At 41.4% G+C, this 25,458-nt stretch overlaps 3 protein-coding genes across 4 annotated transcripts in view; 2 read left to right on the top strand and 1 right to left on the bottom strand.

The window, feature by feature from the left end:
- The window catches only part of lpp (LIM domain containing preferred translocation partner in lipoma), a 366,579-nt gene extending 347,780 nt beyond the window's left edge, over nucleotides 1-18,799 (top strand). The window contains exon 13 of the mRNA XM_072439524.1: nucleotides 18,203-18,799. The gene's annotated coding sequence lies outside the window, so the exon portion shown is untranslated. The remainder of the gene's footprint in view (nucleotides 1-18,202) is intronic.
- On the top strand, nucleotides 11,191-18,799 carry atp1b1a (ATPase Na+/K+ transporting subunit beta 1a). The gene is made up of 6 exons (XM_072439532.1): nucleotides 11,191-11,380; nucleotides 15,159-15,287; nucleotides 16,802-16,957; nucleotides 17,045-17,235; nucleotides 17,387-17,467; nucleotides 17,552-18,799. The coding sequence occupies exons 1-6, from the start codon at nucleotides 11,287-11,289 to the stop codon at nucleotides 17,807-17,809; spliced, it is 909 nt and encodes a 302-aa protein (XP_072295633.1). The 5' UTR covers nucleotides 11,191-11,286; the 3' UTR covers nucleotides 17,810-18,799.
- The window catches only part of nme7 (NME/NM23 family member 7), a 20,717-nt gene continuing 13,984 nt past the window's right edge, over nucleotides 18,726-25,458 (bottom strand). For both annotated transcript variants that reach the window (XM_072439526.1, XM_072439525.1), the window contains exons 10-12: nucleotides 25,346-25,447; nucleotides 19,693-19,800; nucleotides 18,726-18,864 (exon numbers count right to left, since the gene is read on the bottom strand). In XM_072439526.1, coding sequence (XP_072295627.1) covers nucleotides 18,832-18,864; nucleotides 19,693-19,800; nucleotides 25,346-25,447 — 243 coding nt within the window. In that variant the 3' untranslated portion in view covers nucleotides 18,726-18,831. The remainder of the gene's footprint in view (nucleotides 18,865-19,692; nucleotides 19,801-25,345; nucleotides 25,448-25,458) is intronic.

Raw genomic sequence — 25,458 nt, 5'->3', positions numbered from 1 at the left:
CGACGTTTGGAAAAACTCCGAAGTCATGTTTAGCCATTTTTGTAGCAATATGGCCGACATTTGGTTGTTTCCCATTTTTGAAATATCATAAACTATACATTTTCGGAAAGCGCTCGCGCTTTCCTACCTCATGGTGTGGGTCCCTGGTCACTGACGGGTACTTTCGTTAATTTTGAGTGGGCTCCGCCCACTTTGTGTTTTTGGCCCTCTATACAGTAATAATGTTCAATTTTTGCATTACATGCTTATATGCACGGAACATGCAAGAGATGGGGAACGTATTCGTGAGCTACTTAGCGCAAATGAGTGCTTTATATGGGTCATCCCAATTTAAAATGCTTGTTTAGTGCGTACTTTTGCACGGGCTTCGCCCGTTTACAACGGTAAAGTTCAATTTTCCTACTACTAATTAGTATGCACGGGGCGTGCGTGAGTGAAGGAGTGCGTTAGTGAGTGTTTGGAAGTGGGCGAGCGCTTCGCGCTCGATTTCGTGCGCACTATGTGCGCACTTTCGCAGCCGTGCTTCGCACGGCCTTACGAGATTAATAGGCCTCTCGCCAGCTTGTGGCGCTCGGGCCTAACAAGTACTAATTATCTATACACCCATGTCCATATTTTACCCAGTATGCAAAGCTGTCATGTCGTTAACAAAGTCCTTGATGAGTCCCAGCTCCGGATAATGGAAAAGGATTATGTCAAGACATACGTTTGCCAGTCAGTGCAATGACCCAGTGCAGCTGGTTTACTCGTGACCCAAAGGCCCAAAGGTAAGAGTATGTATAAAATATACTTTATAGTGTCGAGTAAGCTTAACGTCCTCCCAGGTAGGCATTGCTTTCGTGACAAAGTGAGACGTCCCTGCTCCACACAAAAAAGGATCTCCGTAAATCCAGTCAATATCATATCTTTATGTGAGCTAAAGTGAATCTTGGCCATAACCTGATTTAGTGAAATGATACAGAACTTTGGAGTCACATGATGCACAGAGTAAGATGACTCGTGCTGAAGGTAAATATTTGGAGCTTTTTCCCTCATCTGCTTCTCATTGAACAGGACAGTCCTGGCCCCTCGCTCCTTCTGGCAGTCATTTTGAAACGTCGCAGCTGTCTCCCTGTCTCCAGAGTCAGAGTCATGGGAGCAGTAACTGATGGGAAATGTGCATATTTGTTGAGAATACAATTTAAAAAATCAAGATATTACAGCTGTGTTTATCATTATGTATTTTTGGTTGTTTTGGAAACTTTTGCAGGAGGCAAAATAATGAATTGCTTCTGTAGAACTGGAGGTTGGTCCTGTTTAAAAGAATCCAACTGTAAGCCAATGTTGAAATATTGTCTGCTCTAACACCTGCCAGTTTTCAGGTCATTTCCAATCTCATTTTGTCGGGATGACAGTGCAGTCTATTACCCTTTCTCTATCTTTGGACATTGTGTTCCACAGGATGACATTGCACACCACTGAGTCATCAATGTTCTGCAAAATAAAAGCATCCATTACCTTGTATGTAATAGTGCATGCACTGGGTTATAAACAATATTTAATTGTGAGTTTTCTGATAGAGATTAGTAAGTATAGTATAATAACTCGTGTATTATTGACATCCAGGAGGATTAGGGTGTACACTTCAGATGTCCTTGAATCGTCAGATAGTGACATCACCCGTTAAAGAGAAGTGTTGCTCACACTGCATCATGGGAAGTGCTATAGATGACACTGCAGTTGCTAAGGCTCACATGCCTCTTTGTATCTATGTGATACATTTGGATAGAATTTCATGCCACAATAAAGAAATATTCTCAATTATCTTTAAAGCATTCAAACAAAACGTATTAATTTGGATGTGGTATGAAAGACTGACGTTTGACGAGGAATAACATTCACAGCTTGTGAGCGCACACTCATTCATTTTGTCAGAGCAAAACGTGTTTATGTAAATTAGAGATCTCCAGAAGAGATCAAATGAAAAATGTCCTCTTGCTGCTTGCCCGTGCGAAGCTGACATCTTGTGACTGTAGCAGTCATCAATGGTGAGTACTGTGCAAACACATTACAATTATTATACTTTGTTATGAAGATACTACATTTTTAACAGGGCTGCTTTCAGATTGCATACTTTCACTCCTACTTAAGTCATATATTTGACAATTTAACAGTAGTTTTACTTGAGTAAAGTTTTTTGGTTCCTCTTCTCTACTGTAACAAAGCATTTGTGATGACATATTAAATGATTGAATATTTGTGTTTCTTGCATTGCTCCTTCAGATATAATTTAGTTCTTCAAATGTTTGTGGTCTTTACTTTTAAAATACCAGATTTTGACCTGCCCCTCTTCTCTCTCACGCACAAATAAAATCACCACAGAATGCGGATGGCTTTGGATATGAGGATTTCTCACTTCATTTCAGGACTTTCATCAGGTCTATTCTAAAATAGATACATTTCAAATGGAAAATTCTAATTCCGTCTGAAAACGGTGGACCTGTAAACACTTAACAGACCCACGGACGGCCAATCGGAGGAGAGGGTTTGGAAACGTGTCTGTGTTTGAGCCTAGTCACATTAAACAGCACTGAATCAGGATTAGATCAATATCACTGACTTGTGTTGACATATATTATATATTGACAGTGAAAAGGAAATCGGCAGTTTGAAAATGAAAATTCTGCTCAAATCCTAAACGCTAACCAAACTACCACTTTCAACTGTCAACTTGAATTTCCTGACCTTCGCCCTCTACAAACTCAGCCACTCCTGGTATGCAAGTTGTGTAACTGCCACAGAGGCGCCACAGACAGCCTTGGCTTGGGACACAGCTCTTTAATAGCGCTTCACTGATGACATTAAGGGGAGATCCAAAAAGGCCGGTACAGGACAAGAAGCGAAAACAAACGACGTTCTTTGATCTCTAACCTCATTAGAACAATGCAATTGGCTTGGACGAAGGATGTGTCTGAGTCGGGACAGGGAGGCAGGACACTGATAAGCCTGCAGTGACAGCACCGATAAAGGGGCAGCTCCAGTGATGGGACAGGGAACGGTCACACCTAACTATTTCAGGATCATCGTGTTCTGGGCCTTTTATTTGAATGTGCTGTAAATGGATTCCACACAGTCTAATATAGAATCCCTTTTACAATAAATGTGCATCTTTAGAGAGTAGAAGTGAATTGTTTACGAGCCTTCTACTTTGTAAATGGAGATTTTAGGAATGGTTTAGTGTTAAAAAAACAAACAAAAATATAGCCGCAAGCGGCAATGATCGGCCCTCGCCACGCCGCCGCCACGCCGCAAGAGGAGGGGGCGCTAACGCGCCCCAATTGTCCTTTTATTACGCCTACTGCTGAATCTGTGACGCTGTTACATCTTCTCCCCTTTGTTTTACCATCAAAAAGCAATTTTATTTTGAATTCTTGGCAAAATGTGCGGCTTTGCCGCACAGACACCGTGACTCTTTGAATAAAAATGTGGATAACTTTTGATGGTCCACCCCTGAAGATGAGTCTCACCAAATTTCAGGTTAATAGGGCTGACGCCCTAAGAGGAGTTTGTGAAAGTCTAAAGTGTAAACATGTTCTGGCGATTTCCCCATTGGAATAACATGGAAGGTTTCGGTCATCGTTACGGCAAAGCCATAACAATTATGACATGGGTCTCATTGACTTTTTTGATGGGGATGCTAAAATTGAGTTGTGTGTCAAATTTCATATAATTTCGCAAAACTAAATACTTAACCTCCATATAAAATCTGTAGGGGGCGCTGTGGCTCCAAATTAATTTATTTCACATCAAGTAGGTTTAGGGCAAAGAGTTTAACAACTGATTCTAATTTGACGCAATTCGGACTTTATCTGCGCAAACGGCAGAAATTTTAAATTTGGGAGATTTCTGAAATTCTTGCTACAGTTTGCGGCTTCGCCGCACAGAGACCGTGACAGGTATCAATGTAATTTGAATAACTTTTGATGTCCCACACCTCAGTAGCATTTTCACCAAATTTCAGCTTTTTAGGGCCAACGCCCTGGGAGGAGTTCGTAAAAGTACGACGTTTGGAAAAACTCCGAAGTCATGTTTAGCCATTTTTGAAGCAATATGGCCGACATTTGGTTGGGCGGACGGCGTTGCCGTAATAATATTTTTTACTTCTCTTGTCACCATCTACCTCTGCGCCAAATTTCATGATTCTACGATCAGATTTTTTTTGGGTCATTTCCCATCTCTCAATGCATTTTTGGTACATTTGGGGGCGCTGACGCGCCAATTTTTTTTTATTTTAGAAAAGGGAAATAGCCAGAATGTAGAGAGGCACGATTTTTAGAGGTGTGCAAATTTTTGTGACTTTTCGTCAATGTTCACTGGGTGAAAAATAGGGGGGTTGGTCCCGAGAAGAAAGAAGAAAGAAGAAAGAAAGAATAATATTCCGATGCGAAAACAATGTTTCCCATTTTTCAAATATCATAAACTATACATTTTCGGAAAGCGCTCGCGCTTTCCTACCTCATGGTGTGGGTCCCTGGTCACTGACGGGTACTTTCGTTAATTTTGAGTGGGCTCCGCCCACTTTGTGTTTTTGGCCCTCTATACAGTAATAATGTTCAATTTTTGCATTACATGCTTATATGCACGGAACATGCAAGAGATGGGGAACGTATTCGTGAGCTACTTAGCGCAAATGAGTGCTTTATATGGGGATGCAATGTAAAGTGCTCGTTTAGTGCGCACTTTTGCACGGGCTTCGCCCGTTTACAACGGTAATGTTCCATTTTCCTACTACTAATTAGTATGCACGGGGCGTGCATGAGTGAAGGAGTGCGTTAGTGAGTGTTTGGAAGTGGGCGAGCGCTTCGCGCTCGATTTCGTGCGCACTACGTGCGCACTTTCGCAGCCGTGCTTTGCACGGCCTTACGAGATTAATAGGCCTCTCGCCAGCTTGTGGCGCTCGGGCCTAATAAACTATGATAGCCTGGCAGGGACAAAAATAGCAGTAGAACTAACTCCTTAGTTTTCTAAATTAAAACTACAATTATATTAGTCTCAATCACAAACTACAGATTACAACGAGAGCTCAGTCTAATATTAATACAAACAATTTTGTAGTAATAATCCCTTCATACACCTGACTTGTTAAAACGTAAACACGCATTTTGAAATAATTTACTGCAGCAAAATATCAATGTTCCTTTACTGTTACAGAGTAAAATAATTTCAAGGTGTTTAAAAAATATAACAATTTTGTAATGTATGCGTCACTTTGTGACCAAATATTTCCACATTTCAAAGTAATTCCGAGATGACAACTTTTATTGCAGAGGTGTTGTCAAACTATTTTTACCAGCAGAGCAAAACACATTGCTTGCATGCTGCTAGTTATACAATAAATACTTGCAGTATAAATACCACACATAACTGACTTAAGTGTCCCTCAAAAACTATAAGAGGCCTATTGTCAACTAAAGAAACATACTGTGTTTCTTTATAATGCATTTGAATAAATTTGTTAGAGATGTTTTGGTTTGGGTTTTTTCGCATTGATTTTAGTTGGTTTGTTAAAACCATTCGACCACATCTTTCCAGCTGCTACTAAGTAAATATCCAAACTCATGACACAGCAAACATATTGAGTTTGTTTCGAGGCAAATACCAAATTAATAACATGCATCAATCATTGGATTAAGTCAGAAATTAGCTGTAAAATGTCGTGTGGTGTAGACAGAGGTCCATGTTTTTCTCTAATGGAGCAGGAGACAAATGATATTAATCTACCACAGCGGAGGAGCCAGTATATTGTGTAACCTGATCCTAAAACAACAGCGCTGCTATGTACACACTTCAAGGAAAAGATATTTGTTCATTCCAGATTCGGGGGTAACACGTTAGCGTACTCAAATAACTTTTTTAGAGTAATAAGGAACGTAATGCATCTAGTACTAGTTACTTTTTCTCTTTCCAAAACGCATTCGTTTTGGTTAGTTCTCATCTCCTCAGGAGTAATCGTGGGGTAACAGTGATGTGGTGAGTTTGATTTAAATAAACTACAGGCCTGAAACAAGTGCGTTCTGTTGCTGTCCATCAGAGCTCTTGCCAAACCACAAATTTTGTTTTAGAGATGTTTTTCACTGCTTAAGAACAGACTTACACGTGCTTATACGACATTGAGTTGTAGTAATCTGTCAAGATAAATAAAGCTCATAAAGCTCAGTCAAATGCATTTACTTTGCTTGTTAATTTAATATTTTAATGATTATGTTACTGTGTTCAGCAACACAAAGGGATTGTCAGCCAGCAATATAGGTTATACAATAATAATTATTGGTAACGCGTTACTTAACACAGTAGCACAGTAACTTAACACGTTAATTATCCAGGGCAGTATTGAGGTAACTTAACGAGTTACAGGTTAATACTGTGCCCTTGAACAGAATCAGCGATGGTGATGATGAATAGAACGGGTGGATGTAAAAAAAAAGATGTGGTTGTATTTAAAAGACTTCTGCTGTTTCTCTAATAGACTTTCTATATGTTTTTATTTTGGTTGTAGACTGCATCCTGAAAACCCCTGAGGGTGAGACTGCCTAAGGTCAATGAACGAAAAATCTCCTTTTACTGTCACTCCTTTTACTGTCACAGAATTCATTGGCTGAAAGACCAAAAGACATTTTTTTTTTTTAACACAAACATTTAACAAACAGTCCCTGCCCCCTGCTGCGTCTCCATTATGGCACAGTTGGGTTGGTTTCAGGACTCTCTGGTGGGTTGGTGGAAGTGGGTCAGACTGGGACAGAGCTGCACGTTAAAGATACGACAATTCAACAGAAGACGCAGGTCACGCTGTTTATCTGCACTATGATAAAAACTCTCTGTCACATGGACACGAGTATGCAAAACACACTGTAAAAACATGTGTAATATCACTGCATAACCAATTAATTTTGATTGAAAACAACAAAGGAATCAAAATGTTGCTACTGAAGCTAAATGTAGATGTTTCAGTAATAACAATGCAGCTGCTAGGATCAAAATATACATTTTCACTTAAGTAATAGTTGTTTATGTTTACATTTTTCTTTTAAGTTCTGAAGTCTAGGAGATTGTACTATCGTAAGGAGCATGTTTTGCGTTGTAGTGTTGTTTTGAATCCAGTCTGACCATATATTTGTGTGCACATAAGGTATTATTATACTAGAATGTAAATTAGCCTGAAGTTATTTTCTGCATAAACGTACAACTGCGTGTCCAACGATCAAGCTTTGCGCAACATTACACGCATGCAATGAGCAATTGATCAGCCATAACAGGAAGTAATCCCACATTCACATGCAGGCCCAGGTCACATGATCATTCTGTGGCTCCAGGCTTCCTGTTTGTGCCTCTGAATGTCATTAAAAAACACAGTGTGTCTATAAACAGAATAATTCGTCATAACATTTGGAGACATCAATACACTTGAATATTGAATTATAGTGACTGAATTAGCCTAAGCCATAGACTTGTAGCCACTTCACAGTAAATGGAAAAATAACATGACGTGATCTCCATTGATTTAACAGTGAAACTCAAACAGCTACTCCCACAACCTCCCTTCAGGACGCCATGACGATGTACCCCATAGCTCTACAAAGCTTCACACACGTTTGGCCAAGTACAATTTTCAAAGAACTAAAAGTATTCTGAGTATATTGACTAATTAGAAATTAGCTCACAAAACAGATTATAGAGCAAGAATAGAGACAACAGGACAAATGTATTCAATACTTAGACTTTTTTTTTAAGACGATTCCAATGGCTTTTAGTTGTAAGAGGTTTTCTGAGTTACAAATGAGGAGAACCACTTCTTATAGCTGGTTTAGGCTTGCTTCTATCCAAGTATACTCTTGATATAATCCTTGTTTAGAATGTATAAATCCTAAATAAAACGAGTCTAAATCCTTAAACCTGATTACATTGTGTGTTAGACATGGGTTAGTCCTGCTTTAAAACCTGCTTTGTCAATATTAATGCATGTTCATTCTAGTCCCTTGGCCTTCAGGTTAGAAGATTGAAATTCCAATAATTATGAGGTGGTACTTTGTACAGACAAAGTAATATTTAGTAGTTTTGGAGGCATCAACCTTGGTCCTTTATATTTATTGTTATGAGTATGGTAAGTTGTGTTATTTCCCCCTTCAAAAAAGTGTATTGTGAAGCAGAACATTATGACAAAATCCAACTGATCTATGTTGTCTTCAACAAATAAGAAAACATGTTATCGATTGCAAAGTCTGGTGATTGATTGACATTGGGTTTGTCTACGTTAAGCCCTGCTTTAGTCCTGTTTTTATATGGCTGAGCAGTAATGTTGTTTTATTTACATCAGTGATTTATATTGCGAGTCCAATATGTTGGATATTGAATATGAATAGTAAAATTGTGGAGCAGTTTTGTGGTCTGGCCCCCAGATAATAGCCCTCCGAAAAATCTGGCGCCATGGAAAATAATCCTTGAGTAGCCCTGAACTACACCAACGGGGCTGTTAGCATTGTCCAAGTTGCTTTATGTCTATATGTCTACTACATGCTAAGTGTAGTAGTATTAACAGGTTTCTTTGGTTACAGAGGCATGCCTCCGGGACATGAATGGTCAGTTTGTCCACAGTGTGAGCACGCAGTCAGTTCTGCTTATTCACCTGTGTCACAACATTAGGAGAAAGGGCTGCACGCGATGAGAGGGTCGAGCCATAAAAGCAAAAGTCACACAAAGGTCAAACTTACCCTCAGAGGTCACCGATCCCTCTCATCCATGTTGTTTGAACTGGTAAAAAGAGAAAGATGTGTACAAACGGTATAATGACTGTCAGTTACTGTATTTCGGCCTGAGAAACAAATGCTTTCAAAGTATCATCATCAAAATGTAATTAATGAGTGGAACTAGGCAAGTATAGTAAAGCAATGTATAATAATGACATCCAGCACTAAACAGAGTAAAAAAGCTACAAAAGTATCATAACTGAGACAAAACCAGGTCTAACTAGGGTCAAAGCACGTGTTTGGTTCTTGAACCGTGAAGCCTGCCTGATAAGCTTTATTTATCTGGTATTTTTAATAGAACGGACAGTGTGGACTCCTGAGGAATGTGCAGGGAGTGAAGTGTGGCTATCGTCTGTTACCTATTTACAAGACATTGTTTCTAAACGTTTTATGGCCACAGATGGGCACTGATTCTGAACCAGAACTCTATCACTTTCCCTCACATGCCTTTCAGAGTTCAGTGAGCATAGAGAATGGGTCGCTGAGGTTTTATTTTACTGGTAAACGCTCATAAAGGAGTAAAGCACAAGACCCATATAACCTGCTGACCACTAAATCTGTTTGTTTTATAAATTGTGCTGGTTTAGTCCTAGCTTGAGTGAAACCTTCATTGTATTCACATTTGTTAAATTGTCATGAGGCAATAAAGTGAAACAGACAATAGACAACCAGTTTAGGTTGCATTGGTTCTCTTACTTGATGTCCAAAATGTCATATTGATTACAGAGGATCTAGACAGGAGATACACAATATACCCACATGTTACAGAGAGGATTTATGTTTCTTGTCATCACATTATTAAATATATAGTCTGCCTCTAAATGAGTCCTGGCCTGTGTCATCGCTGCACAAATAGCAGGAAACACAACACATTTAGCTGTAACTTTCATTGTCTTAAATTGCCATTTGTGTCCTGACCTCTGAATAAAGGTGACCTTTCAGGGTCACAGAGTCATTTCCCAAGTGAGATCCATCACTCTCCGAGTCAATCATTACAAACAGCCCTCAAATTCACTTTGACAGAAGGTCTAAAATGTACATGTTGAATGAATTCACACAAATGGACAATGATTGAAACTAGCAGCCTGAACAGCCGTGGTGTGAAGTGAGGTGTTTCCCCCGTGTTGGTATGTCACTACTGAGCTGTCAAATAGCCGGCGCAGAGGCTTCTGTATATAGACTGTCTATTGTGGATGAGCTCAATTCCAGTTCAGCCGCTGCATACCACACTCAATCCACAGGCCTCCTCAGAATACTGCACCTCCTGGTCATCTCAGCAAACCCTTGATCAACATCAATACAAGGCTGCCATGTTATCACAGCACGATCACTAGTCCAACAAAAGGATTGTTTACCCCTAAATGAATGGGCAAGGACAAAAGTGTGTGTGTTATTCATCTCTAAACAGACACAGGCCACATTTAACATAAAAGACATACTCACCATCGTCTACTGTGTTACCGCTAGCTTTCCGGACCAGAACAAGGAGTGTTTTGTGAAAGGGAAACCTGGAGAGCTTCAATGTTTTAGAGCTTAGGCTACGTGTCTACCTTTCTCTAAACAAAACACTTCCTGTCTTAGAAACTCAAAAACATACTGAGTGACAAAATTCAATGAATGCATTGCAAACTGTAATTAAAATCTTGCAACAAATGCATGATGTGCAAACAGTGTTATTGTTGTAGGCCAATGAAAATATAGGGCAAGGCAAAAATATTTGTTCTGTCAAAATGCTCTTAGTCTCTTGGCCATATATTACATTACGAAATATTTTAGCCACATAGGTGTATTTCTTTTATAGACAAAGGCCAGTGAAAGCCAAAACGTTGCATCATTCTACAGGTGGTAATTAAGCAATAATAAAGGTAGCACTAGTTTTTAAACAATAAATGACAAACAATGTGACTGTGGGTTGTTTTAATAACGATAGCATACGCTTTTCACCCAAACGAACATGACTTTGTTCTCTGTCACCTCTAGCTTCTCCTCGCCCAGGCTGCTGTGACGGTTGCCATGGAGACAGAGTAAAGTAAAGTCATATAAAAATGTCAGTCCACCGCGTGAGCTTCGGCTCTTCCTCACACTGTTCCACCGCGTTCACCCTCGCCTCTTGATGCCATGTAGGCCTCGTTACCTCGTTACCGACTCGTGCGTTTCCTCCGTAGCCTACTTCATAGTGCGCTTCTGCCGTGGGCTTTTTCGGCCTGCGTATTGCGGGACCCCCCTCCTCGCTTTCGACGTCGGTCTCTTACGCAAAAACAAACGGCAGGTTGTGATTTGCTGCGGCGAGCCCTCCCCTCCCCGGGTGGCAACTTATTAGGCGAGTTTGCAGGCGGAGTCGGTTTCCCTGTGCGCCAAAGTGTGCGTGTGTAACAACCTTTACAACTGCACAAGACGCTGCGAGACTGTCCCTTTTGCGTTTCCTCTAAGGGACCGTCAACACACACACGCGCGCGCCGTCCGCCATCGAGAAGACATCGTCAGAGGGGGATTTTACCTGGGAGTTATGTCGTCCAATAAAGAAAACGAAGGCGGATGGAAGACGTTTATATGGAATTCGGAGAGGAAGGAGTTTTTAGGACGTACGGGGTGCAGTTGGGGTGAGTAAATGCGGCGTATCTACGGAGTTTGTTGGTGGCTCACGTGTTGCTACAATGACGTGAACGTGCCAAGTTTCGCCATTCAAAACGGGAGATTTTTGGCCGTTTTTTTCCGCCTCCCGTCGTCCGTAGAGCTCAGACAGCACCTGTTAGAGCCGCGCACTGTCAGACTGTGTCGTGACTTCGCCTTTCAATGGAGGCAGCTCGCGGAGAACACACTTTTTCACTTACATTTCAACATTTACATGACATTTCAGAGCGAGTGTCCGCCATAGAAAGAGCCCACTGACCCGGTAAAAGGTTGTGTGGAGGCTAATTATCAAAGACTAATCAATTAAAACTATCAGTGGAATCACGATTTGCCCTCGTTTATAGTTGCGAGACGTGAGATTCAAACGTAGCATCCGGAATAAGTCGTGGTTTTACGAGGAATACAGCGCAGTGGTCGCGTTTTGGACTACATAGGGGTGTATTGATTTGAAACGTCCCCCTGTGAAAAGGTCATCTTGAAGGACAGACAGTTGTTGAGCGTGTTTTCTCTCTTCGATCCGTTATAACAGTGAAAGTTGGGTTGTGAACGCCTCTCTTATTCACCCTAGTAACCGGTTGAAGTACAATGACATTGTATTCGCGTATTAATAAGCCTTGTGCTAATCTTTTGGCTCCTACGTATCACAGGCTCAACATCCACACGGCCGACACTAATCGTTTTAACCCTCTTTCGTTACTTTAAGGCGGACAATGCGGGCTTAAGACGGTCGGCACTTGATGGGATAACGCGCTACCTGGTTTATCAAATCCGCCCGAAGCCAATTGAGCAGTTGTGGCGGCGGCCGGGCGGCTTCACAAACTGCTTAGTAACACGGGCTGAGGCTGAACACATCACGACTCACATGTCACAAAGGGCCGCCTCTTCCCCCCGTTTTTTCCCTTCTGCAAAAGACAAATGACATGATGCATTTAGCACGGAAAGTCAGTATTCACCACGATAACACGGCTGAGCAAGTCCTAGTCATCCAATTAGTTACAAATCTCGACACAATCGTTAATAATTCATGACTAGTTTGTAACCGATGCGTGAGAATCAAAGGCGGCAGCGCGTCGATGTTGAACAGCGCTGTATATTTACACTTGTGGAACTGGATTTAACTGCGTTTCATGCAACAGGTCGCCGTGTTTCACCTCCTTTTCCCCCGTAACGATGGGGAAATGAACGCGGCGCATCTACTTGTTGCTCTTTCAAACGCGTCGTGCGCTTTTTTTTCGCAGGGGAAGAAGCGAGTCACGTGTGTCCGCGCGCGCCATTGGGGGTTTTAACATTTTGAACGAGTTTGAAAATGACTAGATAATGCAGACGGGCACGGATGAAGCGCGGGGTCATTTGCGTGCGTCGTTACGTGCGTGATTGTGTGCGTGGTTGAGCCTCGCCACACGCCACGCGCCTGCTGCAGAGGGCCGTGTCCCACCCGACCGGCCCCGGGCGAGTGGGGGAGGGTCGCGGCGGGGCCCATTCAAACTCCAAACCCCGCAGCCCGGGACACTTGTGGTGCATTTCAGGCTGTTTGTTACTATGGCATTGGCTTTCACCACCGACAACAGTGTTCTGAAAGTGAAAGGACAACATCCCCGGTGCAAATTAAAAGAATCAATATGTGGAGGTGACCGCTGCAGAAAGGTCAGTTGAGAGAGAGTGTGGCCTCAACACCAGACTTCTGACAGTGAATGGAGCACATTATTGTCTACCTGGAGCGAAACATTCAGAGACCGATCCTGTCCTGGAGAGAGATAAAGAAGATAATGAAACAGATGACGATTAGTCTACTGTTGACTACTGGAGTTCCACAAAATTACCTTTTAACTGATCTGTGTGTCCATTTCAGTAAACACACAGGTGTGTCCACGATTGTACAATAATAAGTTTGAGTAGTAGCTTGTTATCATCTTGTCTTGTCTCGCACACAGTTCACAGGACACATCTGGTGCAGATAGAAGTTATATGGGCCATACGCAGTTTGTTTAGGTTTACAGCTGTGTTTGTGGAAAGACCGGCCTTTAAAGTGACTATAACGTTTGTGCTACTGGGGGATCAGCAAGCCCATGTTATATTAATGTCCAAAAACACAAGTTGGACGTGTGCAGGGGACAAATGTGTGATGGGCAAATCAGGTTTTGATAGTTTGCGTTTTAAATTAACTGTTGATCTTTGCTTTCTGTTTCTACTTCAAAATCTCTACTCATTAGTGGCAGAAAGTCAACTTAAATAAACCCATTCATTATTAGACAAGTCAAAGTTAACATACCAGGCCACACCTTGTACATGCGTAGATTTGTTAAGCAAAACCGTGCCCACTTTATGTGCACTCTAGTGCTTCCATTCACTTTTTTTTATCTCTCTCTTGAAAATCGCACGTTTTGAAGGACAAGTATAAGCACGACTTGCAGCCTGACGGTGCAATGCGTCTCAACAGGTGCATCTCTGAGCAGCCCTCTTTGGTTGCCAACGTGCCCACAAGAAAGTAGCTTGGCACGTGATTACAGCAGGTGGCAAACGCAGTCTTTCTGTATCAAATTGAAGATTGATGAGGCCTTATATCTAAAATAAATATGGCTTTAATAAGACAGGAGGAAATACAGTCTCTTCTTCCATATCTCACAGAGAGCAGGCAGAATTCAATGCAACATTCGTGTGGGGGTTGAACATACATGACAAACTGGTTTTGCAGAGTGTGTGTGTGTGTGTATCTATAATGTGTGATGTGTGTGCGCTGCTGTGTTGGATATGAGAGTGCGACCTTGATTAGAGCTGGACAATTCAGGGATGTGCAATTAATTGAAATAAATGTGATTGTGACACAGTGATTCCAAAAACACATGATCAAGTATATTACATTATTATTAGACACTAACTCTGTGTGTTCAATGCACACGTTTCCATGAGAGAAACGTTACCTGTTGGAGGTCTTTACTGCATTGACAACAGGCTTGTGTGTTCGATACGTCTCTTACTGTTAATCTTATGTTTGTTCTTTCAAGTTTTTCATTTTTAGACTTGACCTGGTGGGGTCACCTGCTTATCTCCATGGAGGTAGATGAGTTTAATATTGTAAACATTCCAGGCAATGGAGACAAGCATTGTCTCACCAGAAAAGTTACAAATGAGTTCACCTTTAATAGCAACATTCAGTTCACACTTTACAGAACACATGTTTAACAGAAGTTTATTTGGTAAACTGCTAAAATAAAACGTGAATATGTATTTCCGGACATGGTCTAAGTTGGCAAGTTTCATACGTTTCAGAATGTCTGCAGAGGACATTATATGATCTACATCATTTCAGGCTTTGTGGTGTGCAACTATTCAAAATGTGATTGTGACTGGATTTGAGATGAATCATTGTGGTTGTCTACAGAGGATGTTTCTCATGGCGCTCTCATGAGTGGCAGTATTGAGGGGGAAGGGTCCAAAAAGCAGGAAAGACGAGTGCCTCAACTCTGCCCCATTGGAACTGCAGGACCCCCACTGTTGCTTAATTGGTGTAAATTTAGACTAGGGGGCCCAAAAAGAACCCCCAGATCACTATTATTCCACAATGGCTTCTCTGATAATGAGAAGAAACACATCACACAGCAGGGCGCAGTTGGTGTGGACTCTGAAACTTAAGAGAAGGCCCTTGTTTTTGTTGGAAGTTTTTGTTTGAGCTGTCCTCAGGTTGCTCTGCTGCGAAGTAAAAAGAGACCTGAAAATAAACACTTATTTTGTGTTTTTTTCCCTCCGTAGCTAAAATCACCTTGTTTTACATAATTTTCTACGGATGTTTGGCTGGGATCTTCATCGGGACAATTCAGGCAATGCTGGTCACGTTAAGCAACTACAAACCGACCTATCAGGACCGAGTCGCACCTCCAGGTAAGTCAGAACTCAGGATTAGTTCATTTTTCTTTTAAACAAGATTTAATTTAACTTTAACTGATCATTAACGCTCTAGAAGAACTAAGAATCTCACAAGCCACTGTATAATGTAATGAAATATATCCCAGATCGAGTAAAGATCGCTGTATTCATAGGTTTCAGTCACATGCATTTCTCTTTTAATGGGACGCCATTTTGAGGGCTATTGATGGACATTCAGATAGAACAACAGTGGTAAAAGTGTAGTTATTCTTGCTATTCCTGAGTTTGATACATTTGTCCAATAGAGAAGTTCACATGAAGAGCCAGTGGTGAGAGTGAGAGGCACTCAGTGCAGGCTGGTGAAGACCTGCGCGCTAACTCAGAGGTGTTTTTGGCCCCTGCCCCAGTGTGGAGATATTAAAAGTGACTGTTGGGGTGTGCCTCTATCTGGAGCCTGCCTGACCTCAGATAGGTTCAGCCATTTTGTCCTTCACTGCTCTAAGCCCGTCAATGGCACTCCCCCTGAGGCACACAGTAGTAGTTTACAGTTCACACCCTCCTCACAGAGAGCATTTACATGCAACGATCCAGTTGCATGTCATGTGTAAACTCACAATTGTAGAGGTTTGTCATAACTGAGGCCCCTAAGCGTGTACAGCTCAAGATCTAATCTTTAATCTTCAGAAAAAAACACTGTAAAATGTGGCAGCCCTGTTGTTATGTAGTCATGGAGTTCCTCAATCTCTGAGTAGCTCCAATCAGCCGCCTTGTGCCCCTCACTCTTGCTCCCGTGCTGGGGTATTTTCAGCCGCTGTTGTCAATAAGTGGCTTCATATGTCAGGCCTGTAACAATCAAAGGACAAGAGCAGTGCTGTTCCAGTAGTGACATGGTGAAGGAAGCAGAGCTTTTTTTTTTCCCAGTATAGCCAAGCGCGCCTCTCTCTCACTCTGGCACTAAAAGTTTCCATTGTGAGAGAAACACGTGAGCCGGGTGGGGGCAGGGCACAGGGAACTTTCACAAGCCTCCACTGAAATTCAAACGCTCTTCTGTAGCGCTCAAATGGCTCCAGTGCTCGTCATGTCCAGAGGAGCTAAATGCATCGTGGTACAGCTGGCGTGGCTTAATAAATGTCATGTTTCCTCTGAGTCCCGGTGCCATGTAAAGCCACGCCTCGCAGGGCCACGTGTGCTCGCTCGGTGGAAAATTACAGCTCTGACAGAGACAGGGACCAGAGGAAATCCCCAAGACCCAACTGTGGTCCTGAGACAATGGGCCCTGCTCCTCCGGCTTCACCAGAACACAGTGGCTTTAGCTGACATACAATTAAATGAATATATACACAAAAAGTTCTGTTTATGATGTGTTTTTGGACTGCCTTCAACATTGACATTTGATTTTAAAACTATGCATCTAGGACATAAAACATCAATAACAGAAATTATAGATGGATACCTGTAGAATGTATAAAAATAGCAACAAAAACTCTTAACAATGTTTTTCAGCGTTTTAACAACAAATGTGTTTGCAGGTCTATCTCACACACCGCGGTCGGTGAAATCAGAAATAGCCTTCAATTTAAATGATCCAGACACATTCAACAAATACATCGCCAGTGTGACGTTGCTGCTTAAAAAATACAATGACAAAATGCAGACGGATGACATGAAATATGAAGACTGTGGACGTAGGAATACATCAGCCATTTTTTATATTAAAATATTTGTTTGTATTGATACTAGTATTCATTAAGCCTGGTGACGTGTGGTTGCAGTTGAACCTCTGTCGTACAAAGATCGTGGCACCCTGGAGAGCGACCAGGGCGTGAGGAAAGCCTGCCGCTTCAGCCGCTCGTTGCTCGGCCCCTGCTCCGGCGAGGGCGAGACCGAGCCCTCCTACGGATTCAAGGAAGGAAAACCCTGCCTCATCGTCAAGCTCAACAGGATCGTCAACTACAGACCACGGGTATGTACCTGACATACACATTCATTTATGTTTAGTGTTGGTTGACTGTGTCAGGTGGAACAGTTGAACATCTCCATGAAATTAACATTTTCCATTATTCTTTAAACACTGTAACTTGACTTATTGATGTTCATGTTTGGATGTTTTTCAGGTTCCATCTAATGACTCCATCCCTGAACCTCTCATGTCAAGTTTGAGTCCTAATCTGATTCCCATTTTCTGCAAGAACAAGGTAAATTCCTTTTACAGATGAAGCTTTCAGTAAAAAAGTCTTGTTACTTGGACAAAGCTAATGTTGTCCATTATTTCCTTGCAGAGAGACGAGGACAAACATAAGATTGGAGAGATTAAATACCATGGCATTAAAGGCGGCTTCCCACTGCAGTACTACCCCTACTATGGCAAGCTGCTGCACCCCCAGTACCTGCAGCCCCTGGTGGCCGTGCAGTTCACCAACCTGACGCTAGGGGAGGAGCTGCGCATCGAGTGCAAAGTGTTTGGTAAAAACATCGGTTACAGCGAAAAGGACCGCTACCAGGGACGCTTTGACGTCAAGTTCACCATCAGCTCGTGACCTCAGCAGCGACTAAAAATACACGTAGATTTATCAAAAACACCACTAGTCTTTGAACATTCACAATATACAGGACCTACACTTAATCTGTTGTGTGCTTTACACTAGCTTCTTCTGTGCGCGTGTGTCCAGGGTTAGAATGTAAAATACAAGAGTAGCAATAGCAAATATTTATTCTACTGTAAATGAGATATTCCTTGAGCCATGGGATGTGTTTCATCGATTACTGTAACTGCGATTTCACTACTGACGCCTCGCGAGCTGTGTGTGTCCCGCCTCTCTCACCTGATGTGGTCTATATATTTTTGAAGTGTCCCGTGCCGTAACCCTCGCCCCCCCTCCCCCCCCCCCCCCCCCTCCCCTCTCGTCTTATGTCAGCTTCAGTGGTCCAAGGTTTGTGTGCATGTGTGTGTGTGTGGGGTGTGTGAAATACAGCATGGTACTCTGAAGCCACGGCCCGTGAATGAGTGAACACTGTGCTCCATGGACTCTTCTTTTGTGTTTCTTTGACAGTTTGTTGTCGGGTTTTGTCCGAGTGGAAGGACACAGTTGTACGTTTTTGTTCCTGTTCACCTTTAGCTGTAGTTTTGGTTTAGCAACATTTCTGTTTTAACATCCATTTTCTTCTTAATGATAGTGTAGAGAGCTTTGTGGGTCCAGCCTAAAAACTGTCACCTCCAAGGAAACAGTGGCTTTTCAATCTGTTTTGCTGGAGACATCACGTTACATGATGCAACTTATTATTGAATGTTTTAGCCATTTTCATGGTGGAAGAATTTTATATTTATGCAGTTGTACATTTTTTTTCAAAGTGTAATGTAAAAATCCAATACCAAAGGCGCTGGTCTAGAATATCAGAGGCGATGCAGTATGCCATGTACAAATGTTTAGTTGGTGTGAAATACTTAATTCAATGTTGAGGGTAAAACACCTGTTTATTTAATCTACATGAGGCTGAAACAATAAAACGAAAAATACGACAACTGTGAATTCTTTGTACAGTCCAGCTTCTTTTCATCCTCTCATCCATCCAGAATCTTGAAAAAATACTGCACCTGCAAAACAAAATGAAGATCTGATGAGCCTCTTAAACAAATGTGAATTTAACTCCCTCCCAGTCCATAGTGAAGACGTGAAATAATGCACTCCTTCTTGTTTGCCTCAGCTGTGTCCTGTCTTGGGAAAGTGGGCACCCACTCGCTCAGGGCTAATGGTTAACACAGAGGCATTTGTCCTGGGGCAGATCAGGAGCTGTGCCCTGAACAATGACGCTCGACCCACTCCCTGCCACAACAACGGGTTTGTTTGAGAGCACGCTGCCATTCTTCCTCTGCTCCGACCAGTGTGATGTGAAGCTGCCTGGCCCACTGCAGTCATGGGACCCAGGCCACTGCGTCAGGGGCGAGGGGTGAACGTACAAATGCAGCAGCACGAGAAACAATGGAGGAGTTATGGGACACATCAAAGGAACTGCAGATGAATGGCAGGGGCGTAGAACAGTATTGTGCATTTGATGACGATCTAGCGTTAAATGAACCAAATACTAGGGCTGAAATGGGTCTGTAAAAATAAACACATAACCATTATTAATTAAGCTTAATGCTCAAATCGTATATATTGGGGGGGAAAACGCAATACGTATTACTTTACACAAAAAAAGCTGACGTCTGATTAAATGAAAATAGTGATCTGATCAAAATCGGGATATACTTTGGCTTATTGAACACACCTAGCAAGTCAAGAACCGTCAAGTACTTTTTCATCAACAGATTTAGTTGGCATTGCGTGTTTCTGTCGAAATTGGGTTAGTCGCCCATTCTTATTCGAAAATAACATAATAAAGTACAATCAGTTCTGAAACACAGGCCTACGTACGAACACACCTCGAGCTCTCCGTCTTCAGGCAGGTCTGTACAGTGCACCGCATTCTTTACTTTGTCTTTGCCGTACAAAGCCCGTAACGTGGACGGACGGAGATGTCGGCCGATCATCTGGAAGAGGAGAGAAAGACAAATTGACTTCATAGACCGCCTACCAGCTCACCTTGACACACATGTAAGACTCTTTGGCGGAAATGCAGCAAGTTCACACAAAAAACACTCTGAGAACGTGCATCCAGTCATAATCGAATTCTCTCCACACAGAATACACATTGTTCCAGCCCGTTTAAAGAATGTATGTCTCTGCTTTTTACATTTCAAACTAAACAATGAATGACCTAAATCAAGTGAGGTTTTAGGGCCCTGTAGTTTTAGTGACATCCTCCTGTTCTGTCTCATGTCACTGGTGATTACTCAGCCAACATGTGACCAAAAGAGGAAGAAAACTCAGCAACTTTTATCATCACGGAAACCTCCCCAAATCACAAATGTTGACTCAAGTGTACGCCTTGTATTTCTCCTAACTGAGCACAAGAATAGTCTACAGGGCAAGAAATGATTAAAAGTTTATTTCCAAATTTGGCCTTGGAATTAGTATGTGAGGCCTTTTATTACATTTATTTCAGCTAAAAGATTAAGCAATTCCTGGTAGATTAAAAAAGAACTGTCCCATTCAATTTGCAAAAACGATACACATTTTACTCTGAAAAACCTAAAAGCGCCAAGACAACAAGGTTTATATTCCACATAATAAATTAAAACCAAAAACTTTCTAGAAAGAAGAAATTACATTGTTCTGAACTTTTAACCTTTTTTCATCCGATAGGGTCAAATCAAGGGCTCCGCAGCGTCAATGAAATGTAACTCTCCCACAGGGTCCACTATTAGGGGACAATGTGTCAATAAATTATTTACCAGGGCGACTATTAACTCTGAGGCAGTCTGGGTAGTGGGCGTTATGCAATATGTGACCAATGGGAGAAAGGGCCTGAGGACACACTAACAAGGCAACATACTATACTATAAAAAACATTCTCTGTGACGCTCCGTGGATATTACGCGTACCTGTCATGTGAGCAGGCACCGGGAGGTCAAGTCCAGCACCAATAATTTGCTGCATGTCCTTCCCCAATCCCATTCCCATTTTAGTGGGGCAAAAAATCCTGAATAATAAAACTGAATAATCTCTTGTACATTATAATTGCTTTGAGAAAATTCACAGTTACCATGTTATAATAAAAAATATATTATTACAATAAAATATCATTCTAAAATGCCAGAAACTAGTCAGTTGATTGCGTTTCTCTGTAGAATTTGTGCTAAAAGTGTGTCTGTTTATGGCGTGAACACATTTCCTATATGACAGAGCCTTTCTTCTGCAGTGGTTTATGGGCAGGTTTGACAAAAGACCGGATCTAACACAAGGTCATCAGTCACACCTCCATTCTCCTCAAACTCTTTCATTCAGGACAAAAAACCAGGGTCCCTCCTCTGCCATTGTTTTAGTTGAAACCCGGGATAAAGCTTGTGCAACTTCTTCTACATAAACCAAGTCTTAAAACTTATCTAGGCACAAAAAGAAGAAGTAATAATGAGGTACACATTTATTTTAGTTCACATTTTGAGTTCCTCCTCCACCTCTGAGGAGCAGTGCAGGTACAAGACTGGCACATGACGTCAGCTGGGACAGGGGCAGGTTTACTTGGTGGTAAACACATTTCTCCATAGGACTGCTGCTGGACATAATAGCATTAGTTTCAGATGAGCGCGCGGCTGCCTGCTTTAATCTGATTGCATAGAATTCCCTATAGTGAGAGCTGGTCTGCGCTGTGACTGAGGAAAAGGTCAGGGCGGACAGTCCACTTCCTCCCTGCAGGTTTACAAACTTGGAACAGAACAAAGTGTTGGTCAAAACGGCAGGGATTCTGATTTACTGGAGATTTAAGGTGACATGAAACACTGGTAATGGAATAATTAATGCATAATAATGCTTCAGTCGTCACCATTGGACTAGCAGACAATCACAAGGTCCACTGCATATTTGAGTTACTATTTGTAAAACTAATAGATGATTGAAATATACAAGATACAACAAGAATCACTAGCTTTCAGCACTTTAAAAGATTTGCTTTAAAGACTGTTTGCTATGAAATGTATTATTTATGTATTATGTATTATGTATTATTCATGTTGATATAATTCGCTGTTACAAGCCTGGCTCTTTAAACAGTCCTGACACCGCTAACATTGTTTAAGCTAATAATGTGCCAGAGTCGTTCAGAGGGAGCAGTTCAGACAGCCCTGTATCTGTACTTCTGATAGCGAACACATCACAAGACCTACATATCTCGTGACGGAGGAGAGTGGAGGTGCGACTGAGGGAGGAACTCTTATTGGGAAGTGCACACAAACTAGACCTATTCAGACATACATTTATGTTTGCACAACTGTTTGTTCTAAATTTGAGGAAGTTTAGTCATCGAATAGCATATGAAACGCAGGAAATAAATGTGTGCGCAAGAGAGTATGTGGTGGTAAGGATGTCACATATCAAATGTTGGTGTTACAATTATTGTGAGAAAAAACATCATTATTATTCAGCGATTATTCATGATAATTCAGACTATAACCAAAAAATCGTGAAATCTTTCATTTTCTTTCATTCGCATTGTCTAACATGTTGCTGTTCCTCAAGTTTGTAACCAGCTTTACAAAACTGAACTTTCAGACGGACAAAATAAAATTAAATGTGACAAAAATAGCCAGATGTGCTATATAATGAACAAAAAATACTAAATTTTGCTTCTAAAATAGTCACGATTCTTGTTTTTCGGTTCTTTTCATTATATTGTGACCTGAATAATCACGACTATTGATTAACCAAATAATCTTAACATCCCTAATCGTGAGTAATGCCATTTTATCTTGTAAGAGCTCAAAAGACATGGAAAATGTGAAATAATATATATAACAAATATAATAGTCTACAACTCTGCTAAATGTTTAGTTTGAACCTGACTCCTTAAAGAGGAAAATCAAGTAAAACAAACCAGGTAAACAAGAGGAAAACTGCATCAACGCTCACATTTACAGCGGATACAGACTAAGGGATCACACACAGTCGAAATTATTACCCTTTCTCTCTTTAAATACAATGTTTTTGAGTCTGTGTTGTGGAAATGAGTTGTTGTTGGTGAGTTTAAGTGTCGTAAATCACCAACTGTCATTAGCAAACAGGCTAACTAAGCTCTGCACAACAACGAAGAAACTACTTTCAGTTTACATTTTGCCGTAAAAAGTAAATTTGAGCTAAACAATAGCCCCACAGACCATAATGAGATAAAAACAAAGATATCAGTTGCGCTGCCCATAATTCTGCCACTCAGAGTGTTGAGGAGCATATTTCAGGTTAAAGAATGTCGGTGCATAACGTCTGTTGTAAGGTGCGGTTGGGGAGCAAGTTGCTTAATCAAATCTAATAACCGTGCGTTTGTTTGAGTGGGTTTTGCTTGTTCTCCCTGTGCACCCTGTCGCCAGGAGGAATCATGTCGCCAGGAGGAATCCCCTGCGAGAAACACAAATAACGTTGACGTAGCACGTGCTCTTACACCCCCGATGTATTCGAACAAGCTTCTGTTTTTAGAATCCTGTTCAGTCCTTGGACAGAATCGATAGCTCCTTTTCCCCACACACAGGGTCTAATAATAGAAATGGTGATCTCCCATACAGCCTGGTGTTACAGCGATACTCTGCTCCATCTGACGGCGCCAACGATTACTGGACCGTCTTCTTCAGACAGTGATAAAGAAGAAACAATGGCTCTCAACATGAGTCCACCAGCCGTCAACAAGCCTACACAGCATCCTTCTACAACAAATACAACAACAAATCCAGACAATAACTGACCGAGATGTATTTGGGTAAAATAAAAATGCTGCGAGTACTCGGGATTTGGGTTGTAGAAGATTGTAGAAGATGAAGATGTGGTAACTTTGTCGACCTGGATATTCAGCATTCAGAGAAAATAAAATACTGTGTCCAAGTCAGTGTCATAATGTTTAATTATTTTTTTTAGGTTGACAATATTAATAAAGGCAACAATGAAAAATAAAGTGTAGATACTATTTTAGAGAAAGAGGACATTTAATGTGAAATAGATTTTATGAGGATTTAACCATGTTATAAAAGGTGTTCTCTCATCATTAGTTTACTCAGAGTTGTATTTTGGTCGATTCCTGCACGTTCGATTGAGCCTGCACTAAACCCGCTGTTTTCACCTGCCCTCTATCCCCGCCCACTGCTCTGTACATACTTTCAATTTGAATTTTTTTCATTCAAAATGTCACTATGAAACAATAAAAAGATATACATGCTGCTCGTTACAGTGAAAATCAGAAAAAAGACTAAAATTAGGTCTGAAATTTAAAATATACAAAATAAATAAAAGCAAAGGTGTAAAACGGCTCCAGTGAGTGATGGCTGTGGATGGAGCGGGTGAGTTTGAGGTCACGCTCCGAGTCCAGGGTTAGTCAGCACGTGTGAAGCAATCAGAGCATGATAAAAGACACGAGTGAAAGGAGCAGGAATGTTATCAGAGGAAATTGACGCTACTGTAAATATTGGCTCATGCTACATAAAGACCTTGTACCTTTGGCATCATAAATCTAATAAATGAACTAAAAACATTATTTAAATCAATGGTGGCTGCATTGCTTATGGTATGCCAAAATATCTATGAATGTCATTGTGTAAAATTAGCAGTGGCAGTGTTGTCATATTGACCCTGTGCCACTGAACAAGCTCAGACCGTTCCCCCGTCATTGATCAGTGGAGGTCACTGAACTAATCAGCCACATACAGCGCTTCATCAATCCTCTCAAAGTTTCACTGAAAGTCAGTTATTTTGGTTTCACTTTTCAGGTTTTAATTGGAACTTTAAGGTTCTTGTGTAATGTGTATGAATCGATTGTTTCATCAAATGCTTCTGAGCCTTTCCAAGCTGTAGCCATGATTGACTTCTCTTTGGTCTTGCTCTTCTCTCAGTTGGCTGAGCCCCGTCGACAGCAGGAGCACACACACTCTGACCTGTTGACTGTATGTCCATAGGAGACATGTCTTTTATTGGTAGGACATAACTGTCAGTGTGACAGCGGTCAGAGTCATGGCCTCCTGATGAATGAGGAAACTGCAGCTCATTTTAAAGCCAATCAGCTGTGACTCTTCATTAGATTCATGTCACGCTCGAGTACAGCCCTGCAGCACTAAACGCTCTCATGCAGGGACACAGAGCGGTCACATGTACTCCTTTCTGCACTTTGGCACCTATATGGCATTATACTTGAGTAATATTATTTTGAAAGTAGAAATGATTGCACTCCTTAGCGGTCTTAAGTAATGTAATCATTGTAACCTGCTGTACATACGTGGAAGATGGGAGGCCAAAAACTAAAATGAAGATTGTACATAGACAAGATTTCGTGTAATATTTTGATTTGTTCCGCCCTTCTACCTTTACACTGCTGATGTAGCACACAAGCCTAGTTGTAGCATCTAAATGTACAGTCACTATAGAGCCACTCTCATGAATGTTATGGTTTGGAATGTGTCTTTTTTCTTTAACGTTGGTTTAATTCTGTGTTATAAAGTGAAGACTTACAGGATCAGCAGGTCCACAGAACTCTCTAAACTTCTGCGGAGCGTCGATGCCGTGGATCTCTAAAACCAAACAGGGCCCAGAACACAGCTCTGTCACCAAACTCTGCAAAGAAG

This window comes from Eucyclogobius newberryi, unplaced genomic scaffold (assembly GCF_026437365.1).
Source record: "Eucyclogobius newberryi isolate DKJ021-1_F unplaced genomic scaffold, fEucNew1.0.hap1 SCAF_9, whole genome shotgun sequence".
Classification (NCBI taxonomy): domain Eukaryota; kingdom Metazoa; phylum Chordata; class Actinopteri; order Gobiiformes; family Gobiidae; genus Eucyclogobius; species Eucyclogobius newberryi.
The sequence above is the reverse complement of the archived record's forward strand: the minus strand, read 5'-3'. Positions and strand labels throughout refer to the sequence as shown.